Source organism: Phycomyces blakesleeanus (genome assembly GCF_001638985.1).
Source record: "Phycomyces blakesleeanus NRRL 1555(-) unplaced genomic scaffold PHYBLscaffold_12, whole genome shotgun sequence".
NCBI classification, from domain to species: Eukaryota; Fungi; Mucoromycota; class Mucoromycetes; order Mucorales; family Phycomycetaceae; genus Phycomyces; species Phycomyces blakesleeanus.
The window spans coordinates 387,613-409,179 of NW_017265145.1; the positions used below are offsets into that span (position 1 = coordinate 387,613).

Below are 21,567 nucleotides of genomic sequence, written 5' to 3' on the forward strand. Positions count from 1 at the left end.
AATTTGAGCTTTTCAAAGTGGTCGATTTAGTATATGTATAGTATTATATATAGGCAAAGGTCTGTTTACAAATGTTTGGTATAAAGGTAACATAGTTATTTAGCTCTTGATACCATTAACTTTCTCAGGATTATAGAAAGGATAATCTGTGTACCCAACGCTGCCTCCCTCGTAAAATGTAGATCGGTCATATTTGTTGAGGGGCCAGTCGTTCTTGAGACGAAGAACAAGGTCAGGGTTTGCAATGAACGTACGGCCAAATCCGATCAAGGTATTCTCAAGCCTTTCGGTTGTTTCGAATGCACGTTTAGGAGTAGTGGTATATCCACCAGCAGTAATAAATGGGCCCTTCCATGCTTTGCGGAATGGCTCGATTGTATCGTTCTCAAGGATCTCAGTTCTATCTACTTCAGGGTTATAGCCGGGGAGATAATCATCGCGAGGTTCGATAAAGTGAATGTAGGCCAGGTTAGGGTGTTTTTCTTGGAATTGGTTTACAATATATCCCCAGGTCTCGTATGGTGTATCGTCTTCCATGTCCTGGAATCCAGACCAAGGCGAAAAACGAACCCCAGTACGGTCTTCTCCGATAGCTTTGGTGACATTTTCTACAACTTCCAGGACAAAACGAGCACGATTTTCGATAGATCCACCATACTTATCAGTGCGTAAATTTGACGAGCTATTAATAAATTGATCGATAAGAAACCCATTTGCACCGTGGATCTCAACACCATCAAAACCAGCACTAATAGCATTCTTGGAAGCCTCAACAAATGTCTGTATGATCTGGGATATCTCCTCAGTCTCAAGGGCGCGAGGTACTTCATAATCCTCTCCAACGCCATTTTTATCGCTGATTGCAATGGCAGATGGAGATACAGGAATTTTATTTCCGGGTATAAAAGCAGAGGCACTTGCACGCCCAAAGTGAAGCAGCTGAAGATATATAAATCCTTTTTTATCATGGACAGCATCGGTTATATCTCTCCACTTTTCAATTTGTTTGTCGTTATAGATACCGGGAGCAAAAGGGTAGCCACCACAATCTTCCGATATAAGTGTGCCTTCTGCAATAATCAAGCCGCCTTCAGAGGCACGCTGCTGGTGATATTCGATCATCAAGGGAACTGGAACATGGTCAGCATCAGCGCGTCTACGAGTCAATGGACTATGAACAACACGATGACTCAAGAGTAACCTTCCAACTTTAATTGGTGTGAAGAGAGCAGGAGACATAGTTTGATTTAAGAATTGAGAGTTTAAAGTTGAATTGAAAAATGCTGGTTATTTTGCTGTCGGTATTTGGGTGACTATATATATATGTGTGTAATTATTTTCTGATAACCGTAAATAGATTGAGGGTTCTGGACTTGATATGTCAGCAAAAGCTCAAAAGGTTATTTATCTAATGAGTACAATATAAGCATTTTCTCTGATCTGGACTACAACGGATAAATTCATCATAACCGTGTAGGACAGATTTAAGGGGATTAGTAATATGTTCAATACATAGTCTAAGCTTTCTGAATTCTTCTACATAAATAGCCTAATATAGCCTTAGTGCTAGAAACAAAAAATTGTGTGCTTATAAATCAAAAGATGATGCGATGTAAGTATTTAATAGGATATTTCATCATTTTTTAACGCTTAACTTTAAATAAAGCCGTTATATAATCAAGGAATATGGTCGGCTGAAGTTAATTTAAAAAATACTGTATGAAAGCATAATATCTAATCATCCAGCAAAAAGTTTACATGTTTGAATGTTGAGACTTGACAGAAAATTACACATTAATGCGTTACATGTACAATTAATAGCTAAATGTATTTAGAAACAAAGTAGAAAAGAGAGTATACCCATTATATACGACAGCGACTTATTGAAAGCTAAATCACCCGCGAATGCTTCACTCAAGAGTATTATGAACAACCAATAGCCTCTTTCTTTTCTTTTTAATATTCTGTTATTGTGTGGTGCATAAAGCATCGTTACATCGAACTGTCAAGTATGAAGAGATAGTAAAAGCTTCTAATATAGATATGTATATGTATACAACGCTTTGTTATTTGCATATATTTTCGAAAATTTGGAAGAGGATTTGAAGGCGTCAGTGTCTCACAATAAGTAAATAAACGACAGAGTGGTAAGGACACGGACCACCATTGAAAAATAAAAGTCGAAGTTTCCAAAGTTAGTTGAGGCTTGATACATACTGTTCATTTGGTCATTATTTTCTAATATAAGTGTTAAGAACCAACAAACTTACCACACCCCGTATTAAATATATCGGACAAGGCTTTCAACCGAGGTATCCGCCGGTATAAAATACGGAATGAACCAGGTTCATACTCCTGTCATAAAACCGGTTCACTAACACTTGTACTTAATTCGTAGTCCGGATCAGAAGTCTACTTCAGAAAGAAATGGAACCTGGTTGACACTTTACATGATATATTTTATCTATCAATGTTTTTTTTTCATCACTTGTTGTAGTGGGCTTAGAAGTAATAATACAGCTGTATAAATGACCTGAAGTAGTTAAATGCTTCATTTAATTTGATTTTTCTTAATAAAATAGTTTTTTCTAACTGTGCTTATTCTCTTTTCACAGAATTAGATATTTACACTACATAGCCAATTAACCGCGCGTGTCTATGATTTAATTTTAAGCGTATTGGATTTGATTCAATAATAGTGTGAGAAGGTGAAGAAACTAATGTACTTACATTAACCAAAACATTTATTATACCACGTTTGCTTTTCTATGCACTCCCTGGTTAGTTCTTTTTAGCACCCAAGATTGATTGAAAAACATTATGAGGATAAACGAATCTTTTCTTCTAATCTTGAGTTCATATATGCAATCAAAATAGTCTGAGAAATGAGGTACATCTGATAGAGCAAATGGTAAGGTATTATAGGAATATATTTTTTTCTTCTTCTTCTTAAAAAACGACATACCCATAAAACATAATGGAATATACCTAATTGTTAAGCTATTAAAGAAAACAGCTGTGATATATTGCTTATCGATTACCAAAGAAATCTTTTCAACATAATCGCAGTCTCAAGCTTCTTCAAGTGCCTCTTTCATTTCGAGATATATTATTTCGAAAGAAAAGACGCCTTTAACAGCTGAATACAGCAATGAACCCCTTCTCTAATCCTAGCACTATGATAAAAAAAAAGGAGGGGAGGAGGGGGGGGGGGAGTAATTTTAGTAATAGATTCTTGCAAGACTTTCTTGGGTTTAAGGTGTGTTTTAAAGAGGAATTTTTCTTAACCTCTATTTTTTTTCTACTGTTGTAGTTCAAAAGTAAAGCCACACTTTTAAATATCCTAATTTTACTCCACCGTGTCTGCAATCTATGCAAAACAAAATGCACCTTTAAGCACTTATCGTAGCACGTTTAAAAAACACATTCTTAAATACCCATTTTTCCCGTAATGATAGTAAAAAGTATTTTAGATGGGAAGTATGTTAACCTTTTTTGTTAAAAAAAGAAGGCCCAATTTTAACAGCTTCTTGTAGTTATTGATTTAAAGGTTTTGTGAAATGTAGATACGATTGAGAATAGGCTCTAAATGTCAAATAGATAGCGATAAATAAATGAGCTATTAAATATGTTAGTTTCGAGAAGACCTTGTTTGGAGAACTGTTACGCTTACATAAAATTGAAAGGAATTATAGGATTCACTATAAAATAATGTAATTATTTATGTTATGTATTCAAAGCTTTTCATAAGAGTTTAGGAAAAAAAAAGCCGATTATCTATTTAGTGCCTATAGAGTAGGAAGCTTGTCTTCTTCTTTTTTAAAGAAAGAAAAAAAATCGAGTGCGTTTATATGTATATGTGTATGTATATGTGTATGTATATATTATTTATATAGAGATGCGAGTGTTATGTGCGTATGAATGTGAGTGTATGTGCATAAATAAAACATGGTACCGAATGATACAAAGAACAAAGTAAAAAAAAAATATCACTATAATTATAACTATCTATGCGATACATCCCGTCCCTTCATCGCTATTTCCTTTTGGCTGGTAAGCAGATTTTCGATTAGTTGAAATGCAGAAGATGAGGTAATTTTATGGGTCTTAATGAAGCGTTCAGCCAAGACTACGGGATCATCCAGTAGGCGAATATTAACTGATACTGGATTCTTCTTGCCTATATCAATATTTATCTTGATTATAATTGGGTTATCTGCTAGAGACGGAGGTGCAACACGCAAAGGAGGATGCGGGCCCTGTTTGAGCTGGTAATTTGATGGTACAGGAGCGTATGAGCCAGCTGGTCTGGAGTATTTCTGCCGGTTTGGGTTAGAGTATCTACTCAAACCAGAATCAGAATCTTCGGTTCCCGCTGTAGTTCCAGCAGGATAAAGTATTTTCTGAATAGGTTTGACAGAAGAGATATTAGAATCGGGCCCAGGCGGTCGACTGAATATCGTCTCGGATCTAGTGCTAAAGTTTGACGATGATCGACTGTACACTGTTTGGGAGTCTGGATTGATAGCTGGGGAAGATCGGCTGAACACTGTCTGGGATTCACCCGATACAGGTGATGCTTTAGAGAGGGAGTTGTTGGAGTAATTAAAAGGTCGTGAGAAAGGACCTGGCTGTTTCTGAGTTTGTGGCATGGGTGAGTAGACAGTTTGTTCACCTTGTTCTCTTAATTGTTGGTTTCGATTAAAGGTATTTTTTGTATTATGAGGTGTAGAAGATGAAGGTGTCCCCGTAGCTATATCGGTTGGTGAGTTTTCGGTCTATTTTGTGCATCGACGTAACAGTTAATTAAAAAAATCAATTTGGTCACAACCAACACACTTACTGCAGCTTTTATTCCCCAGAAATATTCTTCTGACAAGGCTGTATTAAGCCATGGGTTGTTGCTGTTGGAAGTTTTCCCTCTGGCTGGAGATCGTACAGTTGTAGATTTGGGAATTGAATTTTTTGATTGATTGTCAGGCTGGCGAGGATTATTTGGAGAAAGACCACCAAGAGAAACTATATTGCGAGTCTTTTCACCTTCATAGTCCTTATTCCTTTCTTTACTCCCGGAAGAAGTTAGGGGCAAATTGTTAGCCTTCCCGAAATTCTGTGTCGAAGAAGATTGGGTGTGCTTCTTTGGTGATTTTAACTGTCGACTAAAACTCTCTTGGGATTTTGGTGCTGACTTATTAAGAGGGGGGTTGGCTTTAGTTAAAACACCTTTCTTGAGTCGTTGACTGATAATGACTTGTTCATCTACGGGTATAAAGTTGGGGCCTTTGCGATGGAGGTTTCCACTCCCAATACCACGAGATGTTTTAACAGAATCTGGGTCTATAAGTGCATTCCAATCAGCCAGAGGTTTTGGTTGAGATCCCCATGTATTGGCCAGTGGTCCAAAATCATCTGATGAATCATGCAACATTTTGTTCACAATGCAAGGAAATATCTCAAGAAATCTCCTTTTCAAGAGTTCGGGGCTTTCCTTCTTTTATTAGATTATCAAGAAAAGTTATACAAACTGGTTTGAGTTTCCAAATAAGGTTGAAAGATGCCTTGTTCCCTTTAATATTCCTGCCTTCAAGAAATACAGTCTTTTGAAAGTCACAAGCATACCGTTTAAAGATGGACTTAACAAATTCCTCCAGTATATGAATCTATGTTTATTAAGTTGGTAACTTTCGTGTAGCAATGTATTCAACTCGTGTAGATATTATGTTATAAAGCATATATATATATATATATACTTTAACAAAAAAATAAATCAATTTAAAGTATAAACTATCCGAAAAAAGTGATTAATTAAATGATCAGAGAATAAAGAGCCACTTAACAAAAAGTTAGCTTTGTGATTGTTTTGGTTATATGTCTTAGAATTATCTCTTGCTTAAAGAGATTGATTTATATTTATACTTATTTACTTGATAACTTAGGTCAAGGGTATTAATGATATACTAGTAATTATTTACTTTATCAAAAAAAGTAACCAGTATAATAGTAATAATAGCAATAGTGTTTAGGTTGGATGATATTGAAATATATATGTAAGTCGAGTCTAAACTATTTAATCTCATACATTTCTAACACGTAAAAAATAAAATACAAATAATCGAGGAAAAGTCATATCCCCATAAACATATGTGAAAGCTTCTTTAATATCAACGCACATATTTTTCTAATAGAAAAGTAAGTAAATTCTTGTACCCTACAAATGGTTGCCTGTAGTAAAATCCTCAGAAACCCAGTTGCCTATAAGAAACGTCATGTTTCGCGGTCACATCACGTGCGGAATCGGACACCGGAGATCTCGCAGCAAAAGCTATGGGCGAAGTGAGCCAGCCATTGAACTTCCTTTTTGAACAAGATCCATCATGGGTATGTAGTCCATCTGTACACGAACAAAGAATGAGGGGGATGCAAACGACGTGGATGTAAAAATAAGATGAAGAAATGGATGGATTGAATCGAAAAGAATCATGCAAAAAGTCATCTATTCTCAAAAATTCACCTATAATATACATGTCTACCGATGCAACATCCTCCTCACTGTCATTGTGTTCCATTGCTGATTGTCTCTTTGCATAGGTAAGGGACAACCGAGAGGATTGAACGCTGCTCGTAAGCTTCGTAACCACCGCCGCGAACAACGCTGGGCCGATAAGCAGTACAAGAAGAGAGCCCTCGGTACTGCTTTCCGCTCCAACCCCTTCGGTGGTGCTTCCCACGCCAAGGGTATCGTCCTCGAAAAGATGTATGTAGTGTAGATACATTTATTTGGTGCTGTACTGACAATTTCAATAGTGGTGTTGAAGCCAAGCAGCCTAACTCTGCCATTCGTAAGTGTGTCCGTGTTCAGCTCATCAAGAACGGAAAGAAGGTCACTGCCTTCGTTCCCAATGATGGTTGTTTGAACTTTGTCGATGAGAACGACGAAGTCTTGATTGCCGGTTTCGGTCGTAAGGGTCGTGCTATTGGTGATATTCCCGGTGTCCGTTTCAAGGTCGTCAAGGTCGCCGGTGTCTCCCTCCTCGCTCTCTACAAGGAGAAGAAGGAGAAGCCCAGATCATAAACAGCTTTTCTATATGTTCCTTAATTATAGTCAGTCTTTAGTGTTTAGTCACCCTGTTGATCACAATAAAAGATCTGCATTATTAAAGTAAAAAAAAACCAATTGTATTGCGGATGTAATTGTAATTTCGTCCTTAAATTCTGCTTTAAAATCTTATGTACTTTCCCTTAATTTCGAGCCAAAATTTTTTGTCTTTATACGTTATGGAAGCATATTATATTACGAATATCTAATTTTCAAATTCTATTCTTTTTATTACAATTTAATGCGAATTTAAAATATTCTTCAGGTCTTAACGTCAAACGTTTATTCATAATTTTCAGTGACCCCAAAACCCGTTTCCCTACTGTGCATCCCTTTATAGTTGTTTTATTTTAAAAATAGAGAGAAAAAATAAAGTATGGCTTATGATAGGTCAAAGGACGATTTTTAAGCCTCCTCAAGGACATTGCGCTCAGAGACGTAGATACCATCCAAGAACTTACGGATATCCTTGTTCTTGACGAGGCAAGACTGCTGGATATCGGCAGCGGACTGGGAGACAGCCTCAAGATCGTTACCGGTGAGGGTCAACTCATCCTTCTGGTTCTTGGAAGCCTCAATGTGGACACCCTCGCGCATCTGGACGCGGAAGACAACCTTCTGGCCGAGGAAGTTACGGATTTCGACATCCTTACCACCGTTGTTGATGATGCAGTTGATGGGGAAATGTGCGTATACGTAACGCATCTTGTACTCGAAGCCCTTGGTAACACCGGTGATCATGTTGTTGATCAAAGAGCGGACGGTACGAATGCAGGCAACGTGCTTGCGGAGACCGTGGTGAACGACAAACTTGAGCTTGTCCTTACCCTCGAACTTGATCTCGATGTTCAAGTGACGGAGGTTCTTGTTCAAAACACCACGGGGACCCTTAACGGTGACATCGCGGGCCTTGACGGTGACCTCGACACCAGCGGGGATCATGAGCTCGTCGTCCTTGTAGATATCCTTCATTGCTTAAAAAAATAAAACTAGGCTGGATGGGGGTATCGTAAGTGGATGTGTACAGAGACGTGATGGTTGGGTCTGTTCGTCCATCCATGATATATAATGGATGGATGGCACCAATATATTTCTCTTTGGTGTATTCAACATACCGGATGCACAAGTGATGGGAAAAGAGGAGGATCCCTGTTTGGCCATCCGCATTGGCTACAAACTGCCTGGCCTCTCCGGCAAGACTGTGTGGCTTGTTCTAATACTCCGCTCTTTTGTTCAAAAGACGTTTAAGAGGACTTTGGTTTATTGGAACAGAAAAAAAAAGAGTTGAAATAGAAGGGAAGTAGAGCTACTGTTACATTTACAAGATCTAGTTTACTCAACTACTCCTCATCGGGCGGGTATCCATCATCAGCTACCAAAAAGTATTAGTTATGTTACATGTATTAGAAAAACTTACTCTTTCGTCTGAACATTGTGATTTCTTGCTGTTTAAAATAGCGGCGGTTCTCCTCATCAATAAGAACAAGGTTAAGATAATAACGAGTAGAGAACTTCTTGTTGACATCTAATATCCACAAAAAAATTTGAGTTTCGTTCACAATAAAACCACATAATTGATCATTAGTTCCTATCATTATAATTTACCTCTAAAAGTGGGTGCCAATTCAAATCCTCCAAGGAACAATCTGATAGGAATCGTCTCTCCCCTGACTGGTGCACCATCCATAATCTCAAACTTGGTCACAGTCTCACTTTCATTGTAGACGTTTGGAACTACTGCCGATTCAGTTATTTTGACACCAAGAATGCTCCACTTTTTAAAATACTTACGAGCGCCAGTAGTCTCTCTACGAATGATAGATAGCTCCATTGTCTTAATCTTTATGCGAACCAACAAGAAATAAATCTTTCCAACAATCACATCCTTGAGATGATATCTGTAATCCACATAAATCAACACAGGTTCGAATGATCTCGTACATATTCTGCAAAATCCTTACTTCGATTTGTTGTATTCAAACTCGATATGCAAGCAGTCTTCAATACCAACTTCCATCTTGATCGAGTTATTAACCTCTGTAGGCATTCTGTAAGAGTACACCCAAATATCACGCTCACGGATGATATCTGGCATGCGACGAGCTACAGTAACACGTACAAAGTATCTATTGATATAAAGTATAGTGTCAATAGTTTCAATAGTCAAAATATGCCAGCTGGTTGCAATATTACCTTAACTTCACGTTAATTCCATTATAGCATTCATACTGTTTCTCAACATTCTTGAACTCAAAGTCAAACTGTGTGTTCTGACGCAGTTCTCCTGGTGCAGCAAGCTCTTGAGAAAGGGTCAAGAATTCATGCGACTTTCCACGATCATAGAAGAGCTCTGATTTTACTCTAAAATTAGTTTTCCTTTTGTAAAAATAAATAAAGATAATAATAACATTGAGATATTACCTATGCTTCCGACAAATTCGACTTTGATACCACTATGTTCAAGCTTCTTTCCATCCTTGATACGAATTGCAATCTATAATACCCAGTCTCATCAGACTTAATTTCGTTGAGTTGTCATCCTTACCTTTCCGGTTACAGTCTCACCATCGAGATAAACTGGGTAACTCTCGCGTCTATCCTTATCGACCTTAACGTCTACATGCTTTCGTTGGTCTTCATTGTTGAACTGAACATCAATGTCCACAGGTGTGGACAGTCCAAAGATGCTCTAAGAGCAGAAATACAAGCACAAAATAAGGTGAGTTTTGGCTCGCTTATTTATTTGGAGTATCTTTTAAAAGCTTTTTCTTACTGCCATTGACATTTTGAAGTAAGGGGGAAGGGAAAAAAAAGGCGAATACAGGCCAAGGAAAGGACCAAGAAAGAGTATCAGCTGTACCGGAAATGCAATCTCCGCGCGGAGACCCACATACTGATACACATTTTGTACTCGTTTAAACGTCTCTGTGTAGGTTGCTATGTCTAGATTTAAGCGAGTCTCTTATTTAGTTGGGTATTTGTATAATAACGGTCCTCATAAAATATATATTTAAGAATTTAATTTGTATATACATATATCTAGCTATATGTATATATATATCCCTTTAACCTCCAACTCTAAAACAAATGGTTCTACTTGGTTGATGTCACTTGTGTCATAGGGCTCCCTTTTCACTGAGTTTTAAATCGCAGGCGTAGGATCTCGAATAAGCCTCCTTCTTCACTTCAAGCTTTGTTTTCTTCTACACATTATGAGTGCCTCAGATTCTGACGACCAACCCATCGAGATCCCCGATCGCCCGATCCCAAACATCCTTGTGACCGGTACCCCGGGTACAGGAAAAACTACAACAAGTGAATTGATTGCCCAAGTCACTGGCCTTCAACATGTTAATGTTGGTGCAATTGTCAAAGCAAAACAACTTCACGAAGGTTATCTCGAGGAGTTCGATACCCATGTTCTCGATGAAGACAAGGTATTTTGAAGAGATTGGTACCGTATTTTTTTGGCAGATCAAATTGACATTTCTTTTCTTAGTTGATTGATGAACTTGAAGACACAATGACTGAGGGAGGAAAGATTGTGGATTTCCATACCTGTGAAATTTTCCCTGAGCGTTGGTTTGATCTTGTAATTGTTCTCAGAGCTGATACTGCTACTCTCTATGACCGTATGGAGAAGAGGTAAATTGCGCAAACATTGTATATATTAATGGTCATTTACTAATTAAGTAATAAACCCAAAAAAAAAATTAGAGGATATAATAAGCGTAAGATCGAGGAAAACATGGAGTGCGAGATTATGCAAATCGTATTGGAGAATGCACATGAATCCTATGAGCCTGAAATTGTTGTTGAATTACAAAGCAATACTGTTGATGATATGGAGTCTAATGTTGAGAGGGTTAAACAGTGGCTTGATGCTTATAGAGCCCGTCATGCTTAATAGAAGTGCAAGGATGGTTTTATTGGTAAAGAAACAAAACAACATAATATATAAAAAAATAAAATATATATAGACAGTAACTGTAACCTTTTGACCTCATACACAATGTAAAAGATGAATGAGAATGAGAATGCATAATAGAAGGATATTTCTGAATGGAATGTTACTTTTTTTGACTTTTTTTTTGAATCAGTGATCAGGTTGATCTATTTTTCTTTTCGAGAGAAGGGTGGATGATAAAGTCATCGAGAGCTTTACCACCAGGTACCATTGGGAAAAGATGCTCTTTCTTGCATACGACGGCATCCATCAGTACAGGTCCATCATGAGCTAAGAATTCAGCCATCTTTTCTTCAATTTCAGATGTCTTTGTTACGCGGATAGCCTTGACACCCATAGCTTCAGCCAACTTGCAGAAATCAGGGTTCTTCATAGTAGTTCCAGAATAACGGTTCTTGTAGAAAAGATCCTGCCATTGCTTAACCATACCCTGGAAAGAGTTGTTGAGCAAAAGAACCTTGACACCAATCTTGAATTCAGCAGCAGTGGCCAATTCCATTGCGGTCATTGAGAATGAAGCATCGCCATCAATGTCGACAACAATATGGTCAGGTTTGGCCACCTTGGCACCAATAGCACTGGGAAGACCGTAGCCCATAGTACCGAGACCACCGGAAGTAATGAAAGAACGAGGATGTCTCCAACGGAAGAGCTGGGCAGCCCACATTTGATGTTGTCCAACACCGGTTGTGATGATGACCTTATCCTTTATATCTCTGGTTTGGCGATCGAGGGCTTCAATGAGCTGCTGAGGCTTAAGAGTAGCTTCATCATCGACGGGCTTCTCATAATACCAAGGGTATTTCTCCTTCCATTCAGTGATCTGATCGAACCAGCCCTTGCGCTCTGAAGAGCGGATCATAGGCAACATAGAACGCACATTTTCGGTTACATCGCCTTCGATGGCATGGGTAGCCTCAACCACCTTGTTGATATTCTTAGGCATGATTTCAAAGTGGAGGATACCACCACGGTCTTCATTGGCAGCTTTGACAGCTTCAGGGGCAAACAGCTTGAGGTTACCAGTGACACGGTCATCGAAACGGGCACCAAGGGCAATGATCAAATCTGCATTCTGCATGGCAAGGTTGGCATAACAAGAACCGTGCATACCGAGCATATGAAGAGATTTGGGATCCATCTCGTCAAAGGCACCAAGTCCACAGAGAGTAGTAGTGACAGGAATGTTACCATCGTTGGCTAACTTGGCAAGAATCTTGTGGCCGTCGGGATGACCAAGAACACCCTGACCAGCATAGATTACAGGACGCTTGGCCATGTTGATGAGAGCGGCAGCCTTCTCCAACAAAGGTTCGGGTCTAACCTGGGCATCTTCAGTAAAGGCACCGATGGCAGTGTTAGGGATTGCGGTAGGACGAGCAGGGATGAAAGCGTTTGTGGGGATAGGGCGACGGAGGATTGCAGCGGTAACATCCTTGGGAAGGTCGACCAAGACTGGACCGGGACGGCCAGATGTGGCAATGGTGAAAGCTTCATTGATGCGACGAGGCAATTCGGCAATATCCTTCACCATTACGTTCCACTTGGTGCAACCACGAGAGATACCGACCACATCAGCTAGATGATTTTTCAAAATTTAATATAACAAATAATTATACTAAATCCGATCGAATTAATTGTTTACCTTCTTGGAAAGCATCAGTTCCAATAGCGCCAGTGGGAACCTGCCCAGTAAAGACAACAAGGGGAATTCCATCGGCAAGGGCATCTGCCATAGCAGTCACCACATTTGTTGCACCTGGACCTGAAGTTACCAACACAACACCAACCTTTCCACTTGAAGAAATTCATTTAAGTATGCAATCGAACTCATATGTGTAAATATTTGCAGTTGTAACTTACGTTGCCTTAGCATAACCTTCGGCCATGTGTCCTGCACCTTGTTCATGACGAGGAAGGATAAACTTGAAGTATTCTGATTCATGGATTGCATCGAATACGGGCAAAATAGCACCTCCAGGGTAGCCAAAGATATGTTCGACCTTTTGACGGAGCATCATCTCATGAAAAATTTCTCCACCGGACATTCCAACAAACGAGTCGTCCATTTCTACAGCTGAGGGTTTCTTCAACTGGCGTACACTAGTTTTCTTCTTATGGACAGGAGTAGCTTCACGTTCGGCCACATCGACATTTCTGGAAAGTAGGTTTTTGTTTATTTAATTAATTCGCTGAACAATAGAAGGCAGTATGATGTGACTTTAAGAGAAACTCACTTGGCAACAGCGGCACCACGGGTAGCAATAGCAGTGTGGAGACAGGCAAGAGTCTGGGGGCGAACGAGCGTACGTCTCAGCAGAGAAGCCGAAGTTCTTGCGGTAGAGGAGAGCATTATTTATGGCTTAATGATGGTCCTTTGATATCTTGGTAAAAGATCGTCTGTCAAGAGGCTCTATATATAAACAGAAAAGGGAGAGAGAAAATCTAGAAAGCCCAAGACCTTTATTGGCCTTTGAATGAGACTCACAAATTTTAAGACGGCGATGGCCACAAAGACTGAGTTGATCTTGTTTTGTTGACCAAACAATACTTCTCTTACACTCTCCACCTTTATCTCTTTTCTCTCAAAGACCTTTTTCTCATGATCAATTCCATTGCGAGGCTCTATTTACTTGTCTTTAGCTTTAATTCTGCCTAACAAAGCCAAAGGATTTAATAAACTTGCCCGGAGATACGACATGAGTCACACCAATCAGGAGCAGTGGATGTACTGAGGTGGATGAGATAGGAAGCATTAAATTATGATTGGCTAAAAAGATCGATGATTCGCCTTTGGTCACCACTGTCACGTGCCCAATGCACAAACCTTCATAGTGAGCGAACCTTGTGTTGGTGTGGTTCATTGGCCTTCCGCTTTATGCTGCTATAGCCAATCACATCTGATAATAACGGTCCGATAACCATTCAGGCCACCTTGACTTTTGTCATTTACTAACACACACCATACTTCACACCTGTGCCTAGAATTTTATACAAAAACACAAACAAATGTTTCTAGGATTTCATATTCATTCATGAAATTACACCCAAATGCACCAAATCTGCTTCTAGATAATGTCGGCTTCAATATCCGATAGGTTCCGTATACTATATTGAAATATCACATATAATAACATTTACAAATCCACTATGTGTTGTATTAATATATGAAATATATACATTTATATATCCACACAAAAAAAAGAGTTTTTTTTTGGTTTGATTAAAAGTCTTTTATACTTGTTCTATATAAAGATTATTTATAGTATAAAAACAGAAAGAATGATAATAGACATTTGGTGGCGAGTATGACAAAAATGAACACAAAAACAGTAAGCCCCTTTAGTTAAGTATCTTTATCAAGATTATAAGCCAGGCATTGTGGAGATCCAACTACAAATGAAATAAAAATAAAACAAAAAAGAAATCCTAGAGATCTTCACGTCACACCCAATCCTCAAGTTCGTCATTATTCATCTGCCAATCAGAACCAATGCTGCATTACAGCTCATCATTGGCCCACATCAACATGAATCATCTCCACATACTTCAAAGCACAGTCAAAAAGATTAAAGTTTTTTGTGCCTGTTGCAAGCATAAAAATAAATATCCTCAAGTCACAAGCTAGACGCGCTTCTTCTCCAAAGCTCAATACAAATTTACCTTTTTTTTTCATAATATCTAACAAAACTATAATGGTCAAGCCTATTTCTATTGTCTGCCTCCCCGGTGATGGTGTCGGTCCTGAAGTTGTCGGTGAAGCCGTCAAGGTGCTCAAGGCTATTGCTACTCACAGATCTGCAGCCCTTGGTGTCGATTTTAAGTTCTCTGAGGAACTAATTGGCCTTGCTGCTCTTGAGAAGACTGGTAACTTTAGAACTATGGCCTAGCCAGCATACACGCACATATACTAATCCACATGTACAAAAAAAAAGGTGAACCTCTTCCCGACTCTGCCCTTGAAGCCTGTAGAGCTGCAGATGCTATCTTGCTGGGTGCTGTAGGTGGTCTCCCAGGTGCTCACATTGGCAGTGGCCCTCGTCCTGAGCAGGGTTTACTCAAATTGCGCAAATCGCTTGACTTGTATGCCAACCTTCGTCCTGTCACATTCGCCTCTGAATCTCTCACCAGTCTTTCACCCCTCAAGGATCACGTTGTCAAAGGAACCGAGTTTGTGTTTGTTAGAGAGTTGGTTGGTGGTATTTACTTTGGCGATCGCAAGGAAGCTGGAGAAGATGGCAAAGGTAATTAAGGATATTTAATTAAGACCAGGGTGTGCCATATAGTGATTAAGGCTAACGACGATTGTGGTAAATTATCTCTAGCTTATGATACTCTTCCCTATTCTGCCGAGGAAATTGAGCGTGTGACACGCCTTGCTGCTCTGTTGGCATTGAAGCAGAACCCTATTGGCAAAATTCACTCTATTGACAAGGCCAACGTATTGGCAACCTCTCGTTTGTGGCGTAAGACTGTCACCCGAGTTTTGGAGACAGAGTTCCCTCAAATTCAATTTGAGCATCATCTTGTTGACTCAGCTGCAATGGCAATGGTACAAAACCCCAAACGTCTTAACGGTGTTGTCTTGACCGAAAACATGTTTGGCGATATCCTGTCCGACGAGGCTTCTGTCATCGTTGGTTCCCTTGGTTTGTTGCCCTCGGCTTCGTTGAATGGTCTCCCCGATGGTAAGCAAAAGTGTGTTGGTCTGTACGAACCTATCCACGGATCTGCTCCCGATATTGCTGGCCAGAACATTGCCAACCCTATCGCTACCATCCTCAGTGTCGCTCTCTTGCTGCGTTATTCTCTTGGTTACGAAAAGGAAGCTGTTGCAGTTGAGAAGGCTGTCCGTGATGTTCTTGACGGTGGTTTGCGCACTCGTGATTTGGGTGGCAACCAGTCTACAACCGAAGTCGGTGACAAGATTGTTCAGGCTCTTATTCCTATCCTCAAGACACTTTAAATAGCCAACTGTCAAAAAAGAGGAGTATTTCTTTTATGTGTATATATAAATGTGTGTTTTAAATAAAATCAAGAGAAATAAAAAAAAGAAACAATAATCAACAAAAAAAACTATCTGTCCCGGCTGCTATTTCTTCCGCCACTACTGCTATTATTACTGTTGCTATTGTTGCTGTTGCTGTTACTATTGCTATTGCTATTGTTGTTGTTGTTGCTGCTGCTGCTGTTATTATTGCTGGTACTGTTGTTGCCACCTCGCATTAGTCCCATGCGAGCTATTGTACTTGATCCTCCTCGCATCGGTGACCGTCCTCTAAAGTCGCCATCAAAGTTCATGGGCCCTCCTTGCATGGCTGGATTGAAGAATGTCAATCCCATCGGATTACCCGTCATTTCTGAGGGAAACATATTCATTGGCATACTAGATCCGCTCTGGAAGTCCATCGGAAACATCCCATCATCCATATTCATTCTGGTGCAAGGGTGAATAAATTAAAGACTTGTATCACAAACCAAAAGTTATTTTATCTTACATGGAATCGCCATCTCGATCATTTCCTCCCTCAGAGCTTTTGGGACGACCTCCCATAGACATCCCTGTTCTGCCAGTACTACGAATAGGGAAGTTTGTATTTCTTCCGCTTCGAATACCCTGTCCACTACTGGAAGACGTTGTACCCATACCAACTGTCGTACCCATTCCCATAGGCATGCCCATCATTGAATTTGTCATACTGCCTATACTCATTGGCATACTTCCATCCATCATCGAAGTCGGCATCATCATTCCCATAGACATAAAGTCAGACATATCTATATCTCCCATCATCTAAGTAAACCGAATGAATATAGTTAATAAACATCTTCCTGTCATACCCCCAAATAAAATATGTGCGCACACCTTTTTGTTTTCGCGGAGCATCTTTTGCTTAAGACAATAAGCTCGCCAGGTCACTTCATTGAAACCATAATTGAAGAAATCTGTGATGTCAGCACCTGGCTTTCTCCATGGTTTATCCTCAACTGTGTCCAAATCAACATCTGTAATAGGCTGGCCATTCAATTCACCCACAGCCTCAAGATTGATTCCTCCAGTGCTTGTCTTTCCACTAGAGGCAGAGGGATTCGATTGTGAGTTAGCCTGGGGTGTATTCGAAGATTTTCCTTGCTGGCCGGGTTTGATGGTCACTAGTGGGTTTGAGCCCCCCTTTGTAGTGGCTGGTTCAGGAGATCCATTGGTAGCTGCTGCCGGAGCTCCGTCTTGGCTAAATAAATAGACTATATATCAACACATAATCACTTTCCCTGAGATATGTACATCCTTACCCAGAAGCTTCAGTGTTATCTCCGACATTCTCACTCTCATCGTTTTCCAGCATGATCTCCAAGTCCTATACAGTAAATTCGATAAATATCTAAATCAAGGTATAACAGACCCTAACGTGTCTATCACATTAAGTTTATACACTTACATCATCACTATAATCTTCTTCATTCTCTCCCTGTTCTTCTTTTACTTCTTTGGTGTCAGTCTCCATAACATCCTCTTCTTTTTCTTGTCTATTCCAATATTGTGTTCAGAGGCATGTGTTTCGAAGCTGATGCGTTTATAGATTATATTACCTTGAGATGTCTTGTGCCCTAATGTATGCATAAGTTATATGTAATCTTTAGTTTTGCATCATGGCTTACTCATTAGCCGTGCTTCCTTTGTATAGCTCATAAAGATCCTCGTCTTCTTCCGATTCGGCTTAACATAATGGTCTTTAGTTTAGAGCAGATCTACATAGTGTGTTCGCAAATCTAAACACACACCTTCACCCTTAACATCATCCTGCTGTACTATAAGTGGAGCATTATAATTGCTTGTATTGGTTTTCTTTTCGGTTTCTCCACTAGAAGGTCCGTACAAGAACTCATCTACATCGTCTTCATCAGCAGAATTATGAGAATTCATTGTCTTCGCAGTAGTAGCTTTTGGTTATAAGATTGGTATGAAAATTTAAAGACGTGTTTCGAGGTGCAGTCACACACTAATGATTTCTTAAATCCAGAGAATTGCATTTCTTTTGTATATATTTAATTATTTTGTAATTCTACTACCAAGACAAGAAAGAATACAATTGTTTAGGTATAGCTATCGCCACAAAATAAGTTGTCTAAAGACTGGGGAATATAAAGCATATTTGTGCTAAAATGAAAAGGGAAAAAGATCCTTAGCGCCGACTTTATGCTTCAATAAGTACGAATGAGATCAATAAGTCAAAATTGGGGTCTTAGTATATGTGAATGCATTAGTAATTGATTTGTAGACTCCCTCTTTCATCTCTCTTTCATCTCTCTTTCATCTCTCTGTCCATCTTCTCGATTTACTTTATTAAATACACTTCAGCTCAATGGAATGCAATATACTAAATACATAATTGGCTATTATAATAATTCCTTTTCTACTATCAGCCGAAATTCTTGCAATAAAATTGCCGGATTATGTTGTAGCTGATATAAAACAGCTTTGTTTACCCAAGTAGAGCATTGTTTGTGATAGTCTTCAGATTTTTCTTTATCCGTCTCTAAACTTTTTAGCCATCTTGAGGTAATCCATAAAGTGATCAGATTTTCGAATCAGTTCGTATGTTTTTACAGAATTACGAAACCATTCTTTTTCAGACACTTGGCCTCGCTTTCCAGCTCTACGGGGTGCTGCCATGACTTGATCCCGCAAGCTAGCCATTAATATATCAAATGATTCGACTCCACTTGCAGGGTTAGTAGTAGGTAAGAAGAACAGGTTGATAGGATCTGGGATATCAAATGCTGGTAACACATATCCCAAAGAGACGAGGCCTGTGTGATAAAAGGTTAACTTCACGCATACCCGACCAAAAGTCTAGTGAGTTGCCTCACCTGAGATCTTTAAAGAAGATCCAGCCAGGGCACTTTTTAGTACTGTTTGTGCATTTCTGTAATGCCGCCAAGTGAATTCCAAATCCTGACATTTGTTACCAACAAATACTATATTCGTAATGTGAATAAACATATTATTATTACATATACATATATATATATATATATAGTTGATAAAATTACCAATATCAGCGACATAGTGGGGATCTTGCGTCAGACTTGAAAGTGGAATCAAAGGGAATTCAGGCAGATTAACTTTAAGCATCTCGGCTCGCCTAAGACTTTGTAGTATAAGGCTATCTACTTCTGAGCCTTCAGAAACAAACATCACCACATTACAAACAGAAAGCATAAACACGAGTTGATAGAGGGACTGTAATGAATAGTTAAATATCAATCGATGAGGGAAAGCAGCGCAATCGAGTCTGGTATCCTAATATGTACCTCCATTTCTATCCAAATATCAGGTGGTAGACCTTCAAGACCTCCAGTTCTCAATGCTCTATCCATCACTGACCAGCTTAATATCGGCTACAAACCAACAATAAACGGATATACATAAATAAATAAATAAAATATGGAGAGGGGGACCATAATATGGACAATCTACCTCTGTGTCAAGTAATATTGTTCGTTCAGATGTGATATGCATATCTATACCCAACGTTTTATGGCCTTCATAAGCTAATATATCTGTATTTTGCGTTGCAAATCCCTGATTATATACAATCTTAGTAAATTGTATCTTTCCAGACAGATAAAAATGCTTATTATTACCTCAGTGGTGTCCTGCATAAGACTTGAGAGTAAGGTGGATTTTCCTACCCCTTGCTTTCCTACAACACCCACAACAAAATGGCCCGGATGATCTCCTAGACACTAGATTATTGTCATCTACTGGTGCCTTTTTCTCTTGTGTATAAACAAGTACCCATTCTAAGCTTACTTTTAATACAGTGTCTATCTGAAACTTTGTTTGCCTTCTGAAAAATGGCAAAACTGCTTTAATCTCTTCTGGTTTTGCTGGGCGTGGCTGATCACATTGTTTTCGATCATCAACAGGCTCAGATTGAGTAGGCTCTATACGATTTGGTCGTTCGAGGATCACTGGAGCCTGCATAAACGGTTTAACTGTATTTCGCGAGTACTCATCCTAAATTGGTCATTAGTTTTTTGTAAAGTGCAATCATTTTTGAATTACCCTGCGACGATCTTTGCGCTTGGAATCCCGTCCTCTTTTTTCCATTATTGTACCAAACAATTCTAGATTATTATTTTTATTGTGATCTATACTTTATTAGTCCTGCACAGATTATGGAGACAGCGCGCAGTGTTCGGACTTGAGCTATTTGATTTTCTCAGGTACGGGTAAATTTTTCACCTATAAAAAAAAAAGAATGAAGGGGAAGGGAAATATATGCAGTTGGTGTGGACAGACTAAAAGTTCAAAAAAAAGGGCAAAAAAAAACAAAAATTTAAGTCATATCATTGGTCTAGAGTTTTAATTTATTTTACCCTTTTTTTGCCCTTTTTTTTTGAACCTCCAAAAAAAAAGGGCAAAAAAGGGTAAAAAATTTATTCGACTCTAATTAGCTAGCTTTCTTCCATTGCCACTAGGATTGAGAAGAGAAGCATTTTTTATGGAGAGTATGTGCCATACAATGAGAGGTCTAGAAAAACTCGCAATAAAAGGTTCTCACTTAATGACAGAGACGGGATTATATGCAAATATTGTTCAAGATTGCCAATCATATTCATTTAAAAAAAGAACAAATAAAATTCAATTTCGGGCAAAGTGCATCTGTCTACCACTACAGTACACACTTTCTGAAATTCAACCAGAATAACTAGTGTAACGCTATTTTTTGGTCAAGTCACTGCACCCAAGAAACCCTGAAAGGATCGCGTTTATATCCTTCTTCTTCTTTCCTGTTCCTCTTTGCAAATAATATTACTATGACCAAAGTTGTTCATATCGGTAAATATTATTGAATGAAAAATTCTTTCTTTAAATTCTAATATGTATCGTTTCTTGTGTTTTTGTAGTTATTGTAAAATTCAAGCCTGAAGTAACTGAAGAGGTTAAACAGCAAGCGATTCGTGATGTAATTGCTTTGAAGGAAGTCATTCCCGAGATCATCAATTGTTCTGCTGGAACCACCTACACTGATCGTAGCAAAGGTTATGAGCACGGTAAGACATTATTTAGGATGAGAAAACATGACTTTGGTACTTATTCACCATTATTTTATATATATTTATTTTAGGCTGGGTTGTTGAACTGGAAAAGGAAGAGGTAATATAAGAGAGATTTAAAGATATAGAAAATATACAGCAATAACTAACTCATGAATGAAATAGCACTTGCCTCTGTACGCCGAGCATCCCAGTCATTTAGACTTTGTTAAACAATACAAGCCCTTGTTCGCTGATTTAATTGCTTTGGATTATGTTTATTAAAACATAAATAAAGATTAATAATAATGTTCAAAAACAAGTGTTTAAGCTTGAGATTGAGACAGACTGGATTTTTTGAGACCAATGAGAATTAGTTTTTAGACAAATAACGACTATTTTGTAGAACATTTACTTGTTAAAATATAAATTCTTTCGGAAGGAAAACATGTTCGAGACG

The 21,567-nt window shown here is 38.8% G+C and overlaps 11 protein-coding genes across 11 annotated transcripts; 4 read left to right on the forward strand and 7 right to left on the reverse strand.

Moving 5' to 3' along the window:
• Window positions 1-99: 99 nt before the first annotated feature.
• On the reverse strand, window positions 100-1,239 carry PHYBLDRAFT_146092 (hypothetical protein; the record flags this gene model as incomplete). Its single annotated transcript, XM_018431596.1, has 1 exon — window positions 100-1,239. The coding sequence occupies one exon, from the start codon at window positions 1,237-1,239 to the stop codon at window positions 100-102; it is 1,140 nt and encodes a 379-aa protein (XP_018290812.1).
• A 2,765-nt stretch (window positions 1,240-4,004) lies between these two features.
• On the reverse strand, window positions 4,005-5,428 carry PHYBLDRAFT_169033 (hypothetical protein; the record flags this gene model as incomplete). Its single annotated transcript, XM_018435995.1, has 2 exons — window positions 4,005-4,778; window positions 4,844-5,428. 2 exons carry the CDS (start codon window positions 5,426-5,428, stop codon window positions 4,005-4,007), a joined length of 1,359 nt encoding a protein of 452 aa, XP_018290813.1.
• Window positions 5,429-6,374: 946 nt separating this feature from the next.
• Window positions 6,375-7,072, forward strand: PHYBLDRAFT_155513 (hypothetical protein; the record flags this gene model as incomplete). Its single annotated transcript, XM_018433415.1, has 3 exons — window positions 6,375-6,378; window positions 6,589-6,754; window positions 6,805-7,072. 3 exons carry the CDS (start codon window positions 6,375-6,377, stop codon window positions 7,070-7,072), a joined length of 438 nt encoding a protein of 145 aa, XP_018290814.1.
• A 286-nt stretch (window positions 7,073-7,358) lies between these two features.
• PHYBLDRAFT_133949 (hypothetical protein) lies at window positions 7,359-8,228 on the reverse strand. Its single transcript, XM_018429605.1, has 2 exons — window positions 8,212-8,228; window positions 7,359-8,090 (listed from the first exon to the last, which is right to left on the reverse strand). Exon 2 carries the CDS (start codon window positions 8,066-8,068, stop codon window positions 7,502-7,504), a length of 567 nt encoding a protein of 188 aa, XP_018290815.1. The 5' UTR covers window positions 8,069-8,090; window positions 8,212-8,228; the 3' UTR covers window positions 7,359-7,501.
• Window positions 8,229-8,335: 107 nt separating this feature from the next.
• Window positions 8,336-9,885, reverse strand: PHYBLDRAFT_133951 (hypothetical protein). The gene is made up of 9 exons (XM_018429606.1): window positions 9,870-9,885; window positions 9,642-9,785; window positions 9,518-9,590; window positions 9,290-9,446; window positions 9,058-9,222; window positions 8,888-8,994; window positions 8,702-8,830; window positions 8,514-8,621; window positions 8,336-8,468 (listed from the first exon to the last, which is right to left on the reverse strand). Exons 1-9 carry the CDS (start codon window positions 9,879-9,881, stop codon window positions 8,437-8,439), a joined length of 927 nt encoding a protein of 308 aa, XP_018290816.1. The 5' UTR covers window positions 9,882-9,885; the 3' UTR covers window positions 8,336-8,436.
• A 423-nt stretch (window positions 9,886-10,308) lies between these two features.
• PHYBLDRAFT_113332 (hypothetical protein) lies at window positions 10,309-11,003 on the forward strand (the record flags this gene model as incomplete). Its single annotated transcript, XM_018428339.1, has 3 exons — window positions 10,309-10,533; window positions 10,596-10,741; window positions 10,814-11,003. 3 exons carry the CDS (start codon window positions 10,309-10,311, stop codon window positions 11,001-11,003), a joined length of 561 nt encoding a protein of 186 aa, XP_018290817.1.
• A 196-nt stretch (window positions 11,004-11,199) lies between these two features.
• Window positions 11,200-13,132, reverse strand: PHYBLDRAFT_57297 (hypothetical protein; the record flags this gene model as incomplete). Its single annotated transcript, XM_018440233.1, has 3 exons — window positions 11,200-12,641; window positions 12,709-12,860; window positions 12,927-13,132. The coding sequence occupies 3 exons, from the start codon at window positions 13,130-13,132 to the stop codon at window positions 11,200-11,202; spliced, it is 1,800 nt and encodes a 599-aa protein (XP_018290818.1).
• A 1,522-nt stretch (window positions 13,133-14,654) lies between these two features.
• On the forward strand, window positions 14,655-16,142 carry leuC (beta-isopropylmalate dehydrogenase). The gene is made up of 3 exons (XM_018429607.1): window positions 14,655-14,930; window positions 14,999-15,307; window positions 15,389-16,142. Exons 1-3 carry the CDS (start codon window positions 14,759-14,761, stop codon window positions 16,027-16,029), a joined length of 1,122 nt encoding a protein of 373 aa, XP_018290819.1. The 5' UTR covers window positions 14,655-14,758; the 3' UTR covers window positions 16,030-16,142.
• A 415-nt stretch (window positions 16,143-16,557) lies between these two features.
• On the reverse strand, window positions 16,558-17,985 carry PHYBLDRAFT_187174 (hypothetical protein; the record flags this gene model as incomplete). Its single annotated transcript, XM_018439341.1, has 7 exons — window positions 16,558-16,857; window positions 16,930-17,293; window positions 17,355-17,419; window positions 17,501-17,588; window positions 17,652-17,669; window positions 17,721-17,778; window positions 17,844-17,985. The coding sequence occupies 7 exons, from the start codon at window positions 17,983-17,985 to the stop codon at window positions 16,558-16,560; spliced, it is 1,035 nt and encodes a 344-aa protein (XP_018290820.1).
• Window positions 17,986-18,373: 388 nt separating this feature from the next.
• Window positions 18,374-20,317, reverse strand: PHYBLDRAFT_187175 (hypothetical protein). The gene is made up of 8 exons (XM_018439342.1): window positions 20,134-20,317; window positions 19,879-20,085; window positions 19,710-19,811; window positions 19,543-19,647; window positions 19,377-19,463; window positions 19,116-19,305; window positions 18,933-19,040; window positions 18,374-18,872 (listed from the first exon to the last, which is right to left on the reverse strand). Exons 1-8 carry the CDS (start codon window positions 20,176-20,178, stop codon window positions 18,589-18,591), a joined length of 1,128 nt encoding a protein of 375 aa, XP_018290821.1. The 5' UTR covers window positions 20,179-20,317; the 3' UTR covers window positions 18,374-18,588.
• A 571-nt stretch (window positions 20,318-20,888) lies between these two features.
• PHYBLDRAFT_181615 (hypothetical protein) lies at window positions 20,889-21,425 on the forward strand (the record flags this gene model as incomplete). The annotated part of the gene is made up of 4 exons (XM_018438500.1): window positions 20,889-20,910; window positions 20,979-21,125; window positions 21,200-21,228; window positions 21,294-21,425. 4 exons carry the CDS (start codon window positions 20,889-20,891, stop codon window positions 21,390-21,392), a joined length of 297 nt encoding a protein of 98 aa, XP_018290822.1. The 3' UTR covers window positions 21,393-21,425.
• Between the last annotated feature and the right edge of the window lie 142 nt (window positions 21,426-21,567).